At 41.7% G+C, this 20,701-nt stretch overlaps 1 protein-coding gene across 1 annotated transcript; it reads left to right on the forward strand.

Annotated features, from left to right (window-relative positions):
• Positions 1-27: 27 nt before the first annotated feature.
• Positions 28-2,488, forward strand: RPL15 (ribosomal protein L15). The gene is made up of 4 exons (XM_061194725.1): positions 28-122; positions 752-933; positions 1,132-1,268; positions 2,132-2,488. The coding sequence occupies exons 2-4, from the start codon at positions 762-764 to the stop codon at positions 2,435-2,437; spliced, it is 615 nt and encodes a 204-aa protein (XP_061050708.1). The 5' UTR covers positions 28-122; positions 752-761; the 3' UTR covers positions 2,438-2,488.
• Positions 2,489-20,701: the final 18,213 nt, after the last annotated feature.

Below are 20,701 nucleotides of genomic sequence, written 5' to 3' on the forward strand. Positions count from 1 at the left end.
TCCCATGAGGCTCTGCGCGGCCGCCGCTTTCCACCGGAACGAGGCTCGCAGAGGCGGGGGAGGAGCGCCAAAGGGATTGTGGGAGAAAGGGTCCTTCCTTTCCGTTTGGCGGCAGCCATCAGGTAGGCTGTGGTGGGATATTGGCTATTCTATCCGCCGTGGATCTCTTTTCATGTTCGCCATCCAGGCTCGGGGACCCTGCGACCTCGGAGCTCCTCCTGTCTCCTGTGCGGCGCGGGTTCGGTCGGGATGCGGGGCAGCGCGGGCGTGGAGAGGCGGCCCCCGGAGCGGGCTGGGGGGAATGCTGTGATGGCGGCGCGAATCCGAGCTGGGGCCAGAGCGTGGAGGAGAGGGAGGCGTGGGGGCTGAGGGACGGGCGGGCGGGCCTGGGGCGTCCGAAAGCGAGGCCGGGGGGCTGGGGGGAGGGAGAGCTTTTCTTCGAGGAGTACCCCTTGGCGGTGGCGGTGGCACCTTCCCCTTGGGGGTCCCGGCAAGGCCTCTGCAGGCCGGGCCTGGGGCGCCGCCCGCCTCGGTCCCCCGCCCCCGGGCGCCCAGGGCCAGCTCGGTTCCTTCGTCCGGCAGCAGCGTGCGGGGCGCCGGGCTGGGCCGGCTGCGCCCCGCGTTCGTGCAGAGCCGTTTCGTGATCATCGGGGCTTTCCTTGTGGTCGGTGGCGGCTCGGGCGGGCGGACGGGGGCTTGTCGTTACACGTGAAAAGGATGATGTGTTTCTAATGCCTGGCTTACGGCAAAGGTGAGCCGAGATGGGCGCTTACAAGTACATCCAGGAGCTGTGGAGGAAGAAGCAGTCGGACGTGATGCGCTTTCTGCTCAGGGTGCGCTGCTGGCAGTACCGCCAGCTCTCGGCGCTGCACCGGGCCCCGCGCCCCACCCGGCCCGACAAGGCGCGCAGGCTGGGCTACAAGGCCAAGCAAGGTGAGCGGGCCCCGCGCGGAGGCCGGGCGGAGATGGTGCCCCCCGGGAAGGGCCGGGAAGCGCTGTCGGGGAGCCGTCCCGCTCGCCCAGGGCCTCGGCAGAAACCGGCTGCTGGCCTGAGATAACAGTCGGTGTCGGCGCCTTAGAGACAAGGCCCTGAGTCCTTCGCGCCCTTCTGTGGCCCTTTTCTCTGAATAGGTTATGTGATATACCGGGTCCGCGTGCGCCGCGGTGGCCGCAAACGCCCGGTCCCGAAGGGCGCCACCTACGGCAAGCCCGTCCACCATGGCGTCAACCAGCTCAAGTTTGCCCGGAGCCTGCAGTCTGTTGCCGAGGTAAGTGGGTTTCGAGGAGCGCTTGCGTTGACCGCCTCCCGGAGGAGGACGAGGATTTGGGCACCTTTCCTCGTGGTTCGTTTGTAGCCACGTGAGCCCTGTTGCGTTGAAAATGGGGTTGGGGGATTTGTTTTTGTTTTTTTACTAATCCCAGCGAGGAGTTGCTATCGGACTTTGTCAGTTTTTGTTGGGAACCTGTCTTTGTTCACGTAGAGGAAAGTGCTTTATGATCAGCGTGCATCCGTGGAACCTACGCTTTTAAAGGGCAGTAAACGTGGTCTTGAAGAGCACATCTCCCCAGGTGTTAGGGAAGGTGTGTTTGTTCGTACCACTGATGTCCTTTGCTCGGTAGGAAGCTGTCTTTCTCGGCTAGTCAGTTATGCTGTGCTCTGTTGTAGAGGTTGGCAAACAAGGGCCTGTTGCCCTCCACGAACTAAAAAGGTTTTGTGTTTCAAAGACAAGGCAAAGAAGACCATTCGGAAGAGACTCGTGGCCTTCACAGTTCTCTGTAAAACTTTGATAATAACCCTTCGATTGTGCTAGAAAAATGCATGGTTCCAGAGTACTAGATTTGGTTAGCCAGATACTAGCATTCATGTTTTACTTGGCAAGGAGGCAATAACAGAGAACGGTTTCAGATCTAAGCATGTCTGAGTCCTTTGTTTTATAGTAAGTCTCTACCTTATCGTACTTAGGGGCCCAGCGTCTGGGGAGCAAATCAATCTAAGGATGTTTATGTGTGTTACGTAGTACGTACATCTACCTTATCATAATGGTCCCTGCCTCTGGGGGGAATTCTTGCCGCCTGATTGGCTACTAGGATGTGTGGGAGGCTGACCTTGGGCCTTTGTTTCCTGTTCTAGGAGCGAGCGGGACGCCACTGTGGGGCCCTGAGGGTCCTGAATTCTTACTGGGTGGGTGAAGATTCTACGTACAAGTTTTTTGAGGTTATCCTCATCGATCCCTTCCATAAAGCTATCAGAAGAAACCCTGACACCCAGTGGATCACCAAACCAGTCCACAAGCACAGGGAGATGCGGGGGCTGACGTCTGCGGGCAGAAAGAGCCGCGGCCTCGGCAAGGGCCACAAGTTCCACCACACGATCGGTGGTTCTCGCCGCGCAGCCTGGAGAAGGCGCAATACTCTCCAGCTCCACCGCTACCGCTAATATAAGTAATGTTTGTAAAATTCTTACCTAATAAACAGTTTAGGACATCCACGTCTGCTTAAAAGTGTTTTTTAATCTGTCTGTTAAAACTAGTTGTCTGCAGATTGCTTCATTGAATGCATTGTCAAATTCTGAAAGTTAAAGTGCAATAATGTTTGAAGATTTTAAGTGATGGTGTATCTTGTTTCTAATAAGGGAAATGCCTTTGTTTTTGCTTTATTAGGCAGTTGATATGTCCGTGTTTAAAATGCTGTCTGGTAGCAATAGGTGTAAAATTCTGTAAAGGAGGAGCGCAGAAACTAGCCGTGTAGAGCTGTTGGTGCATGTGATGAAACCTACAGCCTTATTGGGGTGATGCGATGCTCTGCTGGTTTACTCTAGAGTGGCTGTTCTATGGAGTTTGGCAAGGACAAACTTTCAATTGGGTTTTCCTTGGAAATGTGAAGGATGTCGTGATCCTTTATCATGATCATAATGCCGAAAATTAAAGTTGACTAGGGCCCACGTTTTTAGACTTAATCTGCTATTCCATATATGTAACTGCTGCTTCCAAAAGGCGGAAAGTAAAGGAATGCCACCATTTTTTAAGAGAATTGAATAAACCTGTTGCAAAATGTTTCTCTTAAAAATTGAAACAAATCCTGGTTAACCCAAATTAAATTGCCTTGGCCTCGATGGTACCACTGAAGTTCACATAAAAGGTGGGAGCTCCTGGTTCAATCCCGTGACTCTGATCTGTAGAATACTTAACTTCATGCAAAATAGTCATGGTATTTACACTAGTGTATATTGAAACTGATGGAAATTGAACATTGGGTAAATGAGGAGGGAGTTTTTAACCCTAAGGTTTGTAAGCTAGTGATGCTAGGATTGGGAAATTGGTGTTCATCAGGTCCCTTTCAAGTGTGGGAGGATAGACGGGGCTTGGATCAAAATTGTAAATGTTTTATTTGTAGTATTAGTTTGTGACCCATTATGAAGTCTAAGCCACCTTGGGGAAAATAGGGTTGGTTTTATTTAAAAGTAACATTGCTAAGTCTAATCAGTGTTATCTTGGGCCAAGCCACTTTATCCACTCCCCTAGGGCTACTAAGAAGAGTCGTGTAGTTGGTGTCAATACAAGTTCAGTTGGTTTCTGATTTTATGTGTGGTCTACAGTTATTTTTCTCATCCCTGCTCGAACTACCCCCAAGAGCCTCACCGTTCCACAGACGTGCCAGGCCACCCACCGGTTGTGGTCGGGCGTACCACCACATTCTGCTTGCATCATGACTTCCCCTAGACTAAGCTTCTGTTTCCCAGGGTGGAGTTGAGTGTGTAGGAAATATGGAAGAGGAGTTGCCCCAGTTCTTTCCAGTTCTTGGTTTGCTATCTTAATAGGTAGTTTAATTTTGAAGTCTAATTGCTGGTTTTCTTGCAAACCAATTTTCCTCGTATTTTCTTCAAGGGTCTTTTAAAAGGCCCACTTAAACGATTTCCAGAAAACATGTTGCAGGCTCGCAAAACCTTTTGAGACCCAAATTCCTTCCCACTCAAAAAATCTTAAACCATATTACTTTGTGTGTAGAGGTGGTTCAACTATATATAATGATAGAATAAACATCTTATTAAACAAATGGACCTTCTGTTATCTTTTGTGATCTAATACTAATAATGTGCTTTAAAGTAAACCGAATACCCTGCAAAAAGGTACAAAACATGATGGCAGCAACAGTCAAGAATTTCAGGGAAAATAAAATGTATAGTGCTTAGTCTCAAGTTTTTCTCTCGGTTCTTTGGTCCTTGCATGAATTAGAAAAACTCATTTAATTTCCCAGCTATTCAGGATGCCGACTTAGGGAGGGGAGGGAGGATTCAGGCTGAAGGTCAGCGTTACGTATCTCCCAGAAGGGCTTGCTGCCCTACAGGTAGTCTACACAGCAGCTAGGGGATCACAGGAAACTAAAGCCACAAATAGCTTCTTCATGGTCTTCCCACTCCCACCCTGAAATCTCATGTACCTAGTGCTGTCCTCGTTCCATCTCATACACCCTTGCAGTTTCTCAGACACACCAAGCACTCTCTAATGCCTTTATCACGGGAAAACTCACCAGGCTTTCCCTGACTGCCTCACAAGCTGTACCTTTTTAATATTTCTAGATCAGCAGGTGGTTCAAACATACCCCGATTGATTCTATTAGAATTTTCTTCAGAGGTAGAGCAATTGGTTTCTTACAACCCCACAAGATGGAGGCACTGATTCTAACCCCCCTTTTGTCGATTAACAGACATAAAGATGAAGCAATTTGCTCAAGGTCACAGTGGCAGTGTGAATTCACATCCTCCATATAAACATTTTAAAATTTGGTGGGGCTTCCCAGCTGGTCTGGTGCTTAAGACTCCATGCTCCAAATGCAGGGGGCCCGGGTTTGATCCCTGGTCAGGGAACTAGATCCCACATGCATGCCGCAACTAAGACCCAGTGCAGCCAAATAAATATATTTTTTTAAATAAATAAAATTTTGATTAGGTAATACATTGGCATGGCTAAAAATCCAAAAGATAAAATAGGGACTACAATAGAAGTCTCCCTGCCCACCGCCATCCCCCCAGTTCCCCTTCTGGAGGCAAGCAATGGGATCAGTTTGTTTTTTCCTGATCATCAGGAGATACTTTCATAAATGTACAAACGTAATACATATGTATTTTTTTCGTTTTTACCCAAATGGTAGGATATTATACACATTGATTTTTTTCATGTGGTTATGTATCTCAGAGCTTATTCTATCTCAGTTCATGAAGAGCTTCCTCATTCTTTTTTATGACTGCATGGTATTCCATCATATGGATGTACCATCTTTTTTATGACTGCATGGTATTCCATCATATGGATGTACCATAAGTTGTTTAATGTGGACCCTTCTGATGATTATTTAAGATTTTTTCCAATCTCTTGCTTTTACAAAAAGTTTTTTACATATATCTTAGTTCATCTGTAGGATAAATTCCTAGAAGTAGAATGGCAGAGTTAAAAATTGTTGTGTATTGACAGATTCTGCTCTGCAGCCTGATAGAATAGTATTGTCTAGTTTTATTTTTGCACTTCTGAGTGTGGCAGAGGCAAAGCCACACACACACACCCCGTATCTTCCTCCCCACCCACCCAGGCGTACAGCTGAACTATGTTTACCAGGTGCCTTGTACATTTAGGTAGGGGTCTTAATGACGTTCTTGCTAACAGAATGGGAGCAGAAGTGATATATTACCTCCTTCAAGGCAATCAAGAGTTGGTATGCCAATGGAGGTCAATGATTTGTAGCTATAAGATGGAAGAAAAAGCTGCTCAACCCCTATCAGCCTGCACAAGTGAGAAAACTTTGTTAAGCTACTGAGTTAGGTGCATTTGTTCTTATGGTAGCATGGCCTAGTTTGACCCTAACTAATTCAATAAGTTGACCATGCTTTTTATATTTAAGAGTCTTATGTTTGCCTTACGGTGACCTTCCATTGTAATCCTTTGTCCATTTTTCTATCAAAATCCATACACCTGGGCTTCCCTGGTAGCGAGTGGTTAAGAATCCGCCTGCCAATACAGGGGACACGGGTTCGAGCCCTGGTCCGGGAAGATCCCACATGCCGCGGAGCAACTAAGCTCGTGCGCCACGACTACTGAGCCTGCGCTCTAGAGCCCAGCAAGCCACAACTACTGAGCCCATGTGCCACAACTACTGGAGCCTGCGCACCTATAGCCCATGCTCCACAGCAAGAGAAGCCACCACAATGAGAAGCCCACACACCACAACGAAGACCCAATGCAGCCAAAAAATAAATAAATATAAATAAATTTTAAAAATAATGATAAAAAAAATAAAACAAACCATAAAAACAAAAAATCCATGCACCTTTAAGTACCATGCCATATGAAATGAATTGGAGGGTGGCTGCTACCTTATTGCTGCCATGCTTCATCATTTCTCTGCTCTTAAGCTTCTTAAAGGTGACTTTATGTAGAATAAGTTCTTGAAAGTTCAACTCTTCATTTTATCCTTTCAATTCTAAGCTCTCATTCCATCTCTAAATTCTGAAATTCCTAAGGGAAATTAGTAGGTATACTGCATCAGTCAGGTAGACTAGATTAGGCTACAGTAACAAACAACCCCCAAATCTCGGTGGCTTAAAATAATAAAGGTTTATTTCTTGAACAAACTACATGTTCATAGATGGTTGGTCATGGTCCTCATTCCAGAAACAAGGCTACTGAAATAGCCACTACCTGGAACATTGCCAGGTGCCCATACAGCATGCCCTGGCTTTTAGAGCTTTTTCTCAGAAAGTTGTCTGAAAACAAGTCCCAAGGCTACACCTGAGTTCAAAGTGAGGGGAAGTGAAATCTCACCAGTAAGAGGGAGAACCAAATATTTGTGAACAGCCCAATGGCTAATCCATTTGATTTCCTTTTGTCCTTGTACACACTTGAGGTGTTGTGGAGAACAGTTTGTATACCAAGAGGGGAGCAGGAACCACTACATTCCACACTGGCAGAGAGGGGTACTTTATCACTGATATTGCTTAGAACTGTCAGCATATGATGATAATAAAAACAGACTTTTAATCAGCTTTTGTTGTTTTTAAATTCTCTACAGACAGCCCTCTGGTTCAGTTGATTCATTTGGCAAAATACGATTATCTGCACACAACTCTGCAACCAATTTACCTGCCACTTTGTTACGTGATAGCTTCTTTCCTATAAACCACAGACATATTTACTGAAAAATACATTAGAATTGCACTATCCCATACGGTAGCCATTAATCACCTGTGACTAAATTTAGATTTAAATTAAATATAATTTAGAAGTCAGTTCTTCGGTCACACTAGCCACATTTCAAGTGCTCAGTGGCCGCTTTGACTACCATATGGGACAGCACAGAAAATATTTCGGCGATCACAGCAAGTTCTATTATACAGTGCTACTGTAAACCCTTGACATTCTTTCTCCTTTTTTGTGGTATTTCTCAGTAGATAAAGATGAGGCATCTGAAGTCTGGTTTTCCCACACACAATGTGATGTTTAGATTTCATATTAGAATAGTATTTGTTGCTACAGATTTTTAAAGGGTGTAATGACCACTTCCTTTGCCCAGTTGGTATTGGGTTTTTAGAAGTTTTTAACAAGAGTTGTATCCCAACAGTACTAACTATAAAAAAAGAAGGAACCGCTACAACATCTTTTCTAGCAATAAAGATTTTGGTCTAGAAAGACCTAATTTCCCACTGGCTTCCACTGCCGGATACTCAAGTTTTATAAATACGCATCATTGCGAGAAAAAACAATTCTTTGTTTTTGTCCTGGAAGTGACAAGCTGCCTGACCAGGAGTGAGGTGACATGCAGCCTCCAGCTACATCTTGATGATCCCACAGAGACTCACCAGAAGTGGAAGTTTTTACCCAGGAACCCTTTCCCCATAGCCCACCACCAGCCTCCAGTTCAGCCTTGGGAATGTTGGCTGGACATTTAGAGCATTCGTAGATTTTAGCTCTTGTTATTCATGCTGCAGTGAATATCATCATTATACATATAGTTTTTTTTAATAAATAAATTTATTTATTTATTTATTTATTTTTGGCTGCGTTGGGTCTCCGTTGCTGCGCGCGGGCTTTCTCTAGTTGCGGTGAGTGGGGGCTACTCTTCGTTGCGGTGCGCGGGCTTCTCATTGCGGAGGCTTCTCTTGTTGCGGAGCACGGGCTCTAGGTGCGCGGGCTCCAGTAGTTGTGGCTCGCGGGCTCTAGAGCGCAGGCTCAGTAGTTGTGGCGCACGGGCTTAGCTGCTCTGCAGCATGTGGGATCTTCCCGGACCAGGGCTTGAACCCGTGTCCGCTGCATTGGCAGGTGGATTCTTAACCACTGCACTGCCAGGGAAGTCCCTATACATATAGTTTTCAACCATTTTTATATAGGAAAAATAAACTTACACTATAGCCTGTTAGTAAGAAACACTGATCAATTTCCTTAAAAAAAAAAAAATCTGCTGAAAAGGTAGTATAGTTAGCCTGTACCTTTAAAACTCATCATCAAAGCACTCAAATTTAATGAAGCAGTCAGAAAACACACCTCACAGCTCGCTCTCAAATCCTGGTATAGGGCAACTCACCATCCCTCCGAAACTGATTAATCATTTAATTTAATTGGTATGCTATGAACATCTGAACTCATTTATTTGCAATTCTCATTGTCATTTAGAGAGAGGTTCATTATCTGGCAGTCCTAGTTGATTTGGAAACAGTAATTGATGGGTAATGTAATTATCAGTCATCTAATCACTGAACTTCTTTCTATGAGACCGTGAACATACTATTTAGGTTCCAGAGGTCGATTATTAACTAAGCGAGGAAATTTCACTTATCAGAAAGGAAAATTCAAAAAATGATCATCCACATTAAAGAATTCAGCCCATTGGCTCCCAGTTGGATTCTGTGGGGAGGACCTGTTAGAATTCATTGCTGTCAACACATCTAGTATAATATTGTGATTAGAATGAAAAATGTTTAAATGCTCAGCCCCTCCTCCCAATTTAGTAGTTCTCTAATTTGTTCATTCTTGGTATAATGACTGCTCATAGATTTTGCCCCTCTATGCCCCATTCTGTTCTTTTTCTTTTCTCTTCTTATAGTCAGTCAGTGGAGAACTGGAGGCCCCCAGAGTCAGATCAAGAACAAAGCCGAGGACAAGACCAAGAGGGGCCAACCCCAAAGATAGAAACCACCACGAAAGCTGTTAGCTGCCAACTGAAAAGCTTTCCTGATGGAACAATGTAACAGTAGAAATTAATATGTCTAATTATGCCACAGTATCATGGATTATTTTTATGTGATTTGTAAAACACGTCTGAAGTTCTGAAAATGCTTTGACCAACAGCATTCTCACTGTTTCACAATGGTGCTCCTCATCACGTGACTCTTCATGAATGTCAGCAGGTGTTAGAAAAGCCACTGCCTTCTTGAATAAAATAGACGTTCATCTCAAGGTCTGGTAGATTTGGAACAGGCTTTAAGTGGGGTTGGGTACCTGGATTAGTCAAGACTCCTTTGACTTTCTAGGGCTCTTAGTGGTCACCACCATGACCTCCCCTTAATACTCTGCAGTGTGGCTGGGACCAGGAGAAATTATTTAAAGAGGATTTTATTGAATCTAGAGGGTAACAGGAAGGAAAGAACTAGGCAGACAGCCGACCAGAGAGTCTAGTTTTACAAGATAAGGAATACTTTTGGGGACCCACTCTGATGCCTTAGGCAAGCTCCTTAGTCTGTCTTGGGCCTGTCCCTCTCACAATAAACACAAGAGACAATGCTGTGCATTTGGGGCAGCAGTTAAGGGCGAGGGTGCTGGAGAGAGGTTGCTTGAGTTCAGACCCCTGCACTCCCATTTCCTGAACAAACTGTCTCGGGGAAGTGGCTTCAAGCCTTTAAATGTAAATTCTGTCATCTGTAAAGTAGGTCAAACAGTACACCCAGGGTTTGTCAGTATTTTTCCAGTTCCACCTGGGGAGAAGGAGTACTCCAAGAGCCTGGATGTCTAGATCAGACTTTGTAGACATAAATACTTCTGTAGAGGAACAAAGGGGTCTCTTCGGTCATGACGGCTTGCGTGAAATTCCTCTTCGGAGCCAATGACCTTCAGAATCCTGCATTTCTCCAAGCCACCACTTAATTGATAATTTGATCTTCCAGGAATAGCCCTTTTTCTGCAGACCATAGATCTAGATTGTCAGTTTATATATCACAGATATAAAATGTACTTACCTGAATACTGTTAGTTCCCACAAACCCTGCAGTCCCTCATAGTTCCTCAGTGAACTAACATTAAGTTGCTAAATACGTAAAGTGTCTTTAACTCCAATGTATGTCATAACTGACTTGTATATAAAAATACATCCTGCTGCATCATTGACAGGATCAGAAAAAAATTTTTATACTAATATTTTTCCCTAAAGAAGTTGAAATTTGAGATAGAAACGGATTCCAAATCAGGGATTCCTGTGCCAGTGGTTTATCACAGAAGTGCTCTCAGGGGAAGTCGACAGGGAAAGAGAAGCCAAGTCCCAGGGTGATTTCAGTCTTACAGGGAGCGGTTTCTGCCTGAGCCCACCGGGAACACTGCAGTGGAAGTTCTGCCTCGGAGTTTTGTCTCAGCTCACGGCCAGGAAGCTGGGCTTTCACACTTTTCCTGCACTGGCCATGGGCTGGGGCTGCCCAGGGGGAGAGTAAACCAGTAGACAAAGTGGCCCCTGTAGCTCTAGGGCGGCCTCCTGTGAGAGTCACAGGCGCCCAGAAGCTGAGAAGCGCAGCTAGAAGCAGTAACAGGATCCAGCGGGGTCTGACTGAGTACCCACAACGTCTGTCTCACAAAAGCACAGAGATTTCATTATCCTGTCTCTAGCTGGTTTTTTTGGTTTGTTTTTTCACGAGACCACTGTCATTATCAACAATTTCTTTGGCCAACGTTTCAAGTATAATAAAATCAGCGAACAGTTTTGCATGCATTAGCTAGCCTTGGATGTTTGGGAACGGTTCTTAAAATGTAACCAGTTTTAGGTAAAAAATGTTGCAGTGTGGTGGTTCAGAATACATTGGTACCTCTAGTGGGGGCATAATTATTTAATTACATGTAGTCTTTCCTATCGACAATGGTTTTCTATTTTATTTATTTATTTTTTTAATTGAAGTACAGTTGATTTACAATGTTGTGTTAGTTTCAGGTGTACAGCAAAGTGATTCAGTTATAAATATACATATACATTCTTTTTCATATTCTTTTTCCATTATGGTTTATTACAGGATATTGAATATAGTTCCCTGTGCTATACAGTAGGACCTTGTTGTTATCCATACAATGATTTTCTAATAGTCAACTAAATATTGTAATTTCCAGGCCAAGGATATTCACAAAGCTCTCACATATCTTAAAATGAATGAGAACATTCCTAACAAGCTTATCCTAAATCACTTTTTAAAAAATTATTTTGATAATTTTTTTTTATAATATCAACTTTACTTTTTAAATTGTTTTTTTAATTTTTGGCTGCGTTGGGTCTTCATTGCTGCGTGTGGGCTGTCTCTAGTTGGGGCGAGCGGGGGCTACTCTTCGTTGCGGTGCGTGGGCTTCTCATTGCGGTGGCTTCTCTTGTTGCGGAGCACAGGCTCTAGGCACGCGGGCTTCAGTAGTTGTGGCATGTGGGCTCAGTAGTTGTGGCTCGCGGGCTCTAGAGCGCAGGCTCAGTAGTTGTGGCACACGGGCTTAGTTGCTCTGCAGCGTGTGGGATCTTCCCGGACCAGGGCTCAAACCCGTGTCCCCTGCATTGGCAGGCAGATTCTTAACCACTGTGCCACCAGGGAAGCCTTCTATTTTTAAATATGCTTACAATGTGTGGGACTCTCAGACTTCTTAAGCATAATGCTAACAAGCAAGAATTTTTTTCTTAATTACAGAAAATTTGAAAAATACAGAAAATATAAAATTACCTGAATTCCACTATTCGGAGAGAGACATGTTATTTTGGTTTCTTTTATTCCAGTTTCTCTTTTTTTAATTAAAAAAAAATTATAGAATTTCCACCTTTTATAATGGTGGAATCAATAATTGGTGGAATAGGTAATCTGGACAACTCTCTCTCCAAGGACAACTAGAAAGGTAGAATACATTTTACATATATATAACATTCTCTCTCTCTCTCTCTCTCTCTCTCTCTCTCTTTTTCTCTCCATACACACCTAAGTATGTAAAGTAAATATAAGTACATAAAATAAAGTAAATATATATATACACACATATGTACAAGCTTTATATGTATGTATATATATGAGCTAACAAGCAATGGAGAATCACAGAACTCAGATCCAGGACAACACAGGGAATCCAGAGAGTGGGTAGCATTCAGAGCTGCTTCTGGAAGGGGTAGCTGAGACGCAGAGCAGCTTAGTGACACTCCGACATTTTCGCTGGGCTACGGGGACAAAGATGAAGGCATCCAGTTCCAAGCAGTACAGGAGGAGGGTGCTGATAAACCCTCTCAACTAGGGTTGGTATTCCCCCGCATCTGTTCTCCACAGAGCAGCAGGAATGACGTTTCTGGAACTAAGCACATCAGGCACTCTTTTGCTCAAAATTCTCCAGTGACTTTAAGTCTCAGAGTAAAAAATAAGAAACAAAAAAAAAAATTTTAGAAAACAAAAGGACTACAAGATTCCTACACTAGCCGTTCTCAACCCTGTTTTTGTGTCAAAAGGACCCAACACCCTCTTCTTTATAATAGGAATTTATAATGCCCCCTTGACTACCATGATACGAAATTTATATATCACAGCTAATCTACAAATGTAATTTCAGAAAAATCAACATAATGCCCAAACTGTAATATGAAGGAAAAATAAAAGTAATCTATAATAAAACAATATGTATTGTAATATGTAAATTTCTGCATACAACTGGATCAGAAAGTATTACAAACTAGTAAGAAGGTGTTTATACCTTTATGCAGAATTCCTGTGAATACAACCTGATGCACGTGTTTATTCTATCAGCCTCTCAAATACCATAAACAGTGTTGCCTTCCATGATCTGATTTCTGAATGGTTTAAAAACTCTTGGTAAAGTTCTAAACAAAACCAACAGCAAGCTTCCCTTCCTTCACAAGGTAGTTACATTCCTAGAAAACACAGTATATATTCAAACTGTGCAAAAAGCAGTTTGTGTTTATATGTGGAATGAAGTTAAGTTCTAGGCTCATAAAATAAAACAGATTTTTCAACTTATCTACAAAACAGAAAGAGAGTCACAGATGTAGAAAACAAACTTATGTTTACCAGGGGGGAAAGGGGGGAGGGATAAACTGGGAGATTGGGATTAACATATATACACTACTATATGTAAAATAGATAACTAATAAGAACCTACTGTATAGCACAGGGAACTCAATACTCTGTAACAGCCTATATGGGAAAAGAATCTAAAAAGGAGTTGATATACGTATATGTATAACTGAATCACTTTGCTGTACGCCTGAAACTAACACAACATTGTAAATCAACTATACTTCAATAAAAAATTTTAATCTAATTTAATTTAAAAAAAGAAAAAAGTAACACAGTGGCTATTCGTTCCTGGCCCCAAAGACTGTCTCATTTTTCCTCCTACTGGGAAATGCACAGAGACAGGGTGTTTTCTATCTAGTCTTCACCTGACACTGTGATGTTTATTATTAGTCAACGGGGCCTGCCACTGGTTTTTGAAGTTTTTGTGAATGGAGAAGTTAATTTTGAGGGGAGAGATTGGTAAGAACCTCTGTAAGTTATATCACCCCAAAGCCAATTGACTACAGACGGTTAGAAATCAGCTTGGCTTAGAGCCCTCAATTCTCCTTGTAATGTGAGATGTCTATGGACCCCAAACCTCACAACTAAATGGAAGTGTCAGAAGTGATTATAGGTCTGGCAGAGTTTCTGAGGGATGTTTTGAGTTAGTCACAGCAGGCAGCCTTCCAATAATAGCTATTGTGAGAATGCCTATCAAATTGGGCTCAAAAAAGGGTATTCAATAAATAAAGAAATCAAAGAATGAAATTCCAGCCATTTCCATACTATACTATAGATAAATGATACCTGGAGGAGGTCCTGGTCTTTTTTTTTTTTTTTTTTGGAGTACAGTTTTTTACAATGTTGTCTTAGTTTCAGGTGTACATCAGTGACAGTTATTGCTTGCTTGTTTTTTTTTTTTGAATTTTATTTAATTTTATACAGCAGGTTCTTATTAGTTATCTATTTTATATGTATTAGTGTATACATGTCAATCCCAATCTCCCAATTCATCCCACCACCATCCCCCCCTGCTACTTTCCCCCCTTGGTGTCCATACGTTTGTTCTCTACATCTGTTCTATATTTTTGCACTGCAAACCAGTTCATCTGTACCATTTTTCTAGGTTCCACATACATGCGTTAATATACGATATTTGTCTTTCTCTTGCTGACTTACTTCACTCTGTATGACAGTCTCTAGATCCAGCCACGTCTCTACAAATGACCCAATTTCGTTCCTTTTTACGGCTGAGTAATATTCCATTGTAGATATGTACCATATCTTCTTTATCCATTCATCTGTCTATGGGCATTTACGTGGCTTCCATGTCCTGGCTATTGTAAATAGTGCTGCAATGAACATTGGGGTGCATGTGTCTTTTTGAATTATGGTTTTCTTAGGGTATATGCCCAGTAGTGGGATTGCAGGGTCATATGGTAATTCTATATTTTGTTTTTTAAGGAACCTCCATACTGTTCTCCATAGTGGCTGTTATCAATTTACATTCCCACCAACAGTGCAAGAGGGTTCCCTTTTCTCCACACCCTCTCCAGCATTTATTGTTTGTAGCCTTTTTGATGATGGCCATTCTGACTGGTGTGAGGTGATACCTCATTGTAGTTTTGATTTGCATTTCTCTAATAATCAGTGATGTGGAGCAGCTTTTCATGTGCCTCTTGGCCATCTGTATTTCTTCTTTGGAGAAATGTCTATTTAGGTCTTCTGCCCATTTTCTGATTGAGTTGTTTGTTTTTTCATATTGAGTTGCATGAGCTGTTTATATATTTTGGAGATTAATCCTTTGTCTGTTGATTTATTTGCAAATATTTTCTCCCATTCTGAGGGTTGTCTTTTTGTCTTGTTTGTAGTTTCCTTTGCTTTGCAAAAGCTTTGAAGTTTCATTAGGTCCCATTTGTTTATTTTTGTTTTTATTTCCATTACTCTAGGAGGTGGATCAAAAAAGATCTTGCTGTGATTTATGTGAAAGAGTGTTCTTCCTATGTTTTCCTCTAAGAGTTTTATAGTGTCCAGTCTTACATTTAGGTCTCTAATCCATTTTGAATTTAGTTTTGTGTATGGTGTTAGGGAGTGTTCTAATTTCATTCTTTTACATGGAGCTGTCCAGTTTTCCCAGCACCACTTATTGAAGAGGCTGTCTTTTCTCCATTGTATATTCTTGCCTCCTTTGTCATAGATTAGTTGACCACAGGTGCGTGGGTTTATCTCTGGGTTTTCTATCCTGTTCCTTTGATCTGTAGTTCTGTTTTTGTGCTGGTACCATATTGTCTTGATGACTGTAGCTTTGTAGTATAGTCAGAAGTCAGGGAGTCTGATTCCTCCAGCTCCGTTTTTTTCCCTCAAGATTGCTTTGGCTATTCAGGGTCTTTTGTGTCTCCATACAAATTTTAAGATTATTTTGGTTCTAGTTCTGTAAAAAATGCCACTGGTAATTTGATAGGAATTGCATTGAATCTGTAGATGGCTTTGGGTAGTACAGTCATTTTCACAATATTGATTTTTCCAATCCAAGAACATGGTATATCTCTCCATCTGTTTGTGTCATCTTTGATTTCTTTCATCAGTGTCTTATAGTTTTCTGAGTACAGGTCTTTTACCTCCTTAGGTAGGTTTATTTCTAGGTATTTTATTCTTTTTGTTGCAATGGTGAATGGGATTGTTTCCTTAACTTCTCTTTCTGATCTTTTGTTGTTAGTGTATAGGAATGCAATAGATTTCTGTGCATTAATTTTGTATCCTGCAACTTTACCAAATTCATTGATTACCTCTAGTAGTTTTCTGGTGGCATCTTTAGGATTCTCTATGCATAGTATCATGCCATCTGCAAACAGTGACAGTTTTACTTCTTCTTTTCCAGTTTGTATCCCTTTTATTTCTTTCTCTTCTCTGATTGCCATGGCTAGGACTTCCAAAACTATATTGAATTATAATGATGAGAGTGGACATTCTTGTCTTGTTCCTGATCTTAGAGGAAATGCTTTCAGTTTTTCACCATTGAGAATGATGTTTGCTGTGGGTTTGTCGTATATGGCCTTTATTATGTTGAGGTAGGTTCCCTCTATGCCCACTTTCTGGAGAGTTTTTATCATAAACGGGTGTTGAATTTTGTCAAAAGCTTTTTCTGCATCAGTTGAGATGAGCATATGGTTTTTATTCTTCAATATGTTAATATGGTATATCACATTGATTGATTTGCATATATTGAAGAATCCTTGCATCCCTGGGATAAATCCCACTTGATCACAGTGTATGATCCTTTTAATGTGTTGTTGGATTCTGTTTGCTAGTATTTTGTTGAGGATATTTGCATCTATATTCATCAGTGATATTGGTCTGTAATTTTCTTTTTTTGTATTATCTTTGTCTGGTTTTGGTATCAGGGTGATGGTGGCCTCATAGAATGAGTTTGGGAGTGTTCCTCCCTCTGCAATTTTTTGGAAGAGTTTGAGAAGGATGGGTGTTAGCTCTTCTCTAAATGTTTGATAGAATTCACCTGTGAGGCCATCTGGTCCTGGACTTTTGTTTGTTGGAAGATTTTTAATCACAGTTTCAATTTCATTACTTGTGATTGGTCTGTTCATATTTTCCATTTCTTCCTGGTTCAGTCTTGGAAGGTTATGCCTTTCTACGAATTTGTCCATTTCTTCCAGGTTGTCCATTTTATTGGCATAGAGTTGCTTGTAGTAGTCACTTAGGACGCTTTGTATTTCTGCAGTGTCCATTGTAACTTCTCCTTTTTCATTTCTAATTTTATTGATTTGAGTCCTCTCCCTCTTTTCCTTGATGAGTCTGGCTAAAGGTTTATCAATTTTGTTTATTTCTCAAAGAACCAGCTTTTAGTTTTATTGATCTTTGCTATTGTTTTCTTTGTTTCTATTTCATTTATTTCTGCTCTGATCTTTATGATTTCTTTCCGTCTACTAACTTTGGGTTTTGTTTGTTCTTTTTTCTCTAGTTCCTTTAGGTGTAAGGTTAGATTGTTTATTTGAGATTTTTCTTGTTTCTCGAGGTAGGCTTGTATTGCTATAGACTTCCCTCTTAGAACTGCTTTTGCTGCATCCCATAGGTTTTGGATCGTTGTGTTTTCATTGTAATTTATCTCTAGGTATTTTTTCATTTCCTCTTTGATTTCTTCAGTGATCTCTTGGTTAGTAACATATTGTTTAGCCTCCATGTGTTTGTGTTTTTGACGTTTTTTTCCCCCCTGTAATTGATATCTAATCTCATAGCGTTGTGGTCGGAAAAGATGCTTGATATGATTTCAATTTTCTTAAATTTACCGAGGCTTGATTTGTGACCCAAGATGTGATCTATCCTGGAGAATGTTCCGTGTGCACTTGAGAAGAAAGTGTAATCTGCTGTTTTTGGATGGAATGTCCTATAAATATTAATTAAATCTACCTGGTCTATTGTGTTATTTAAAGCTTGTGTTTCCTTATTAATTTTCTGTCTGGATGATCTGTCCATTGGTGTAAGTGAGGTGTTAAAGTTGCCCACTATTATTGTGTTACTGTTGATTTCCTCTTTTATAGCTGTTAGCAGTTTCCTGATATATTGAGGTGCTCCTATGTTGGGTGCATATATATTTATAATTGTTATATCTTCTTCTTGGTTTGATCCCTTGATCATTATGTAGTGTCTTTCCTTGTCTCTTGTAACATTCTTTATTTTAAAGTCTATTTTATCTGATGTGAATATTGCTACTCCAGCTTTGTTTTGATTTCCATTTGCATGGAATATCTTTTTCCATCCCCTCACTTTCAGTCTGTATGTGTCCTTAGGTCTGAAGTGGGTCTCTTGTAGACATCACATAAATGGGTCTTGTTTTTGTATCCATTCAGTGAGCCTGTGTCTTTTGGTTAGAGCATTTAATCCATTCATGTTTAAGGTAATTATCGATATGTATGTTCCTATTACCATTTTCTTAACTGTTATGGGTTTGTTTTTGTAGGTCCTTTTCTTCTCTTGTGCTTCCCACTTAGAGAAGTTCCTTTACCATTTGTTGTAGAACTGGTTTGGTGGTGCTGAATTCTCTTAGCTTTTGCTTGTCTGTGAAGCTTTTGATTTCCTTGTCGAATCTGAATGAGATCCTTGCCAGGTAGAGTAATCTTGGTTGTAGTTTCTTTCCTTTCATCTCTTTAAATATATCGTGCCACTCCCTTCTGGCTTGTAGAGTTTCTGCTGAGAAATCAGCTGTTAACCTTATGGGAGTTCCCTTGTATGTTATTTGTCGTTTTTCCCTTGCTGCTTTCAATAATTTTTCTTTGTCTTTAATTTTTGCCAATTTGATTACTATGTGTCTCGGTGTGTTTCTCCTTGGGTTTATCCTGTATGGGACTCTCTGCGCTTCCTGGACTTGGGTGGCTATTTCCTTTCCCATGTTAGGGAAGTTTTTGACTATAATCTCTTCAAGTATTTTCCCAGGTCCTTTCTCTCTCTCTTCTCCTTCTGGGACCCCTATAATACGAATGTTGTTGCATTTAATGTTGTCCCAGAGGTCTCTTAGGCTGTCTTCATTTCTTTTCATTCTTTTTTCTTTATTCTGTTATGTGGCAGTGAATTCCACCATTCTGTCTTCCAGGTCACTTATCCGTTCTTCTGCCTCAGTTATTCTGCTATTGATTCCTTCTAGTGTATTTTTCATTTCAGTTATTGTATTGTTCATCTCTGTTTGTTTGTTCTTTAATTCTTCTAGGTGTTTGTTCTTTAATTCTTCTAGGTCTTTGTTAAACATTTCTTGCATCTTCTCGATCTTTGCTTCCATTCTTTTTCCAAGGTCCAGGATCATCTTCACCATCATTATTCTGAATTCTTTTTCTGGAAGGTTGCCTATCGCCACTTCATTTAATTGTTTTTCTGGGGTTTTATCTTGTTCCTTCATCTGGTGCAAAGTCCTCTGCCTTTTCATTTTGTCTATCTTTCTGTGAATGTGATTTTCTTTCCACAGGCCACAGAATTGTCGTTCTTCTTACTTCTGCTGTCTTCCCTCTTGACTCAGTTATACATATACATGTATCCACTTTTTTTTGGATTCTTTTCCCATACATGTCATTATAGAGTATTGGGTAGAGTTCCCTGTGCTGTACAGTAGGTCCTTATTAGTTATCTATTTTATATATAGTAGTGTGTATGTGTCAATCCCAATCTCCCAATTTATCCCTCCCCTCCTTTCCCCTTTGGTAACCATAGGTTTGTTTTCTACATCTGTGACTCTATTTCTGTTTTGTAAATAAGTTCATTTGTATCATTTTTTTTTTAGATTCTGCATATAAGTGATATCATATGGTATTTGTCTTTTTTTTATATATAAATTTATTTATTTATTTATTGGCTGTGTTGGGTCTTCATTGCTGCACGCGGGCTTTCTCTAGTTGCGGCGAGCGGGGGCTGCTCTTCGTTGTGGTGCGTAGGCTTCTCATTGTGGTGGCTTCTCTTGTTGCAGAGCACAGGCTCTAGGTGCGCGGGCTTCAGTAGCTGTGGCACGCGGGTTCAGTAGTTGTGGCACACGGGCTTAGTTGCTCCACAGCATGTGGGATTTTCCCGGGTCAGGGATCGAACCCCTGTCTGCTGCATTGGCAGGCGGATTCTTAACCACTGCACCACCAGGGAAGCCCTAGGTATTTGTCTTTCTCTTTCTGGCTTATTAGTATGATAATCTCTAGGTCCATCCATGTCGCTGCCAATAGGATTATTTTGTTCTGTTTTATGGCTGAGTAATAGTCCATTGTATATATATATATACCACATCTTCTTTATCCACTCCTCTGTCTGGAGGTCCCTGTCTTAACATGAGATTTCATGAGCTGAAGTGTACAACCTTAATGAAACAATCCACATGAGAACTACCTATTATCGCCCGCCGAAAACTAACTTCTGTTGTTTTATAAAGAAAGGGGCAGAGAGGATTACAGGGGCCTCTCATTGGGAAGAGCAGGAACTAGCGTGTGTTTCACTTTTACCCCTTCCTCCAAAAAGGGGTGTTTCTTCTCCTTTGGGTGTCAGTAACATCACTGTTCATAGGATCATTCCACACTTATTTGTGGTGGGCAGAATCATGCCCCCTCCCAAAGATGTCCCGCCCTAATACCCTGTGAGTATGTTAAGTTACAAAGCAAAGGGGGATTAAGGTTGCAGATGGAATAATGTTGCTCATCAGCTGCCCTTGTGATGGGGAGATTACCTGGGTGGGCCCAGTGTGATCACAAGGGTCCTTTCAATACAAGAGGGAGGCGGACGAGCATGAGTGTCAGAGAGATGGCAAGGTGAGAAGGACTTGGCCTGACATTGTTGGTTCTGAAGATGGACGGGGAGAACACGCCAAGGACTGTGGGTAGCCTCTAGAAGCTGGGAGAGGCCAGAAAACAGATTCCCCCAGAGGCCCCGGAAAGGAATGCAGCCCTGCTGACACCTTGATTT

The sequence above is a fragment of the Eubalaena glacialis genome, chromosome 6, assembly GCF_028564815.1.
Source record: "Eubalaena glacialis isolate mEubGla1 chromosome 6, mEubGla1.1.hap2.+ XY, whole genome shotgun sequence".
Classification (NCBI taxonomy): domain Eukaryota; kingdom Metazoa; phylum Chordata; class Mammalia; order Artiodactyla; family Balaenidae; genus Eubalaena; species Eubalaena glacialis.

Excerpts from the sequence above, each read along its gene's own strand:
- RPL15 (XM_061194725.1), top strand. The coding sequence starts at position 762 with ATGGGCGCTTACAAGTACATCCAGGAGCTGTGGAGGAAGAAGCAGTCG. Across the intron at positions 934-1,131 it reads GGGCTACAAGGCCAAGCAAG|GTTATGTGATATACCGGGTC; the intron begins GTGAGCGGGCCC and ends TTCTCTGAATAG. Across the intron at positions 1,269-2,131 it reads GCCTGCAGTCTGTTGCCGAG|GAGCGAGCGGGACGCCACTG; the intron begins GTAAGTGGGTTT and ends TTCCTGTTCTAG.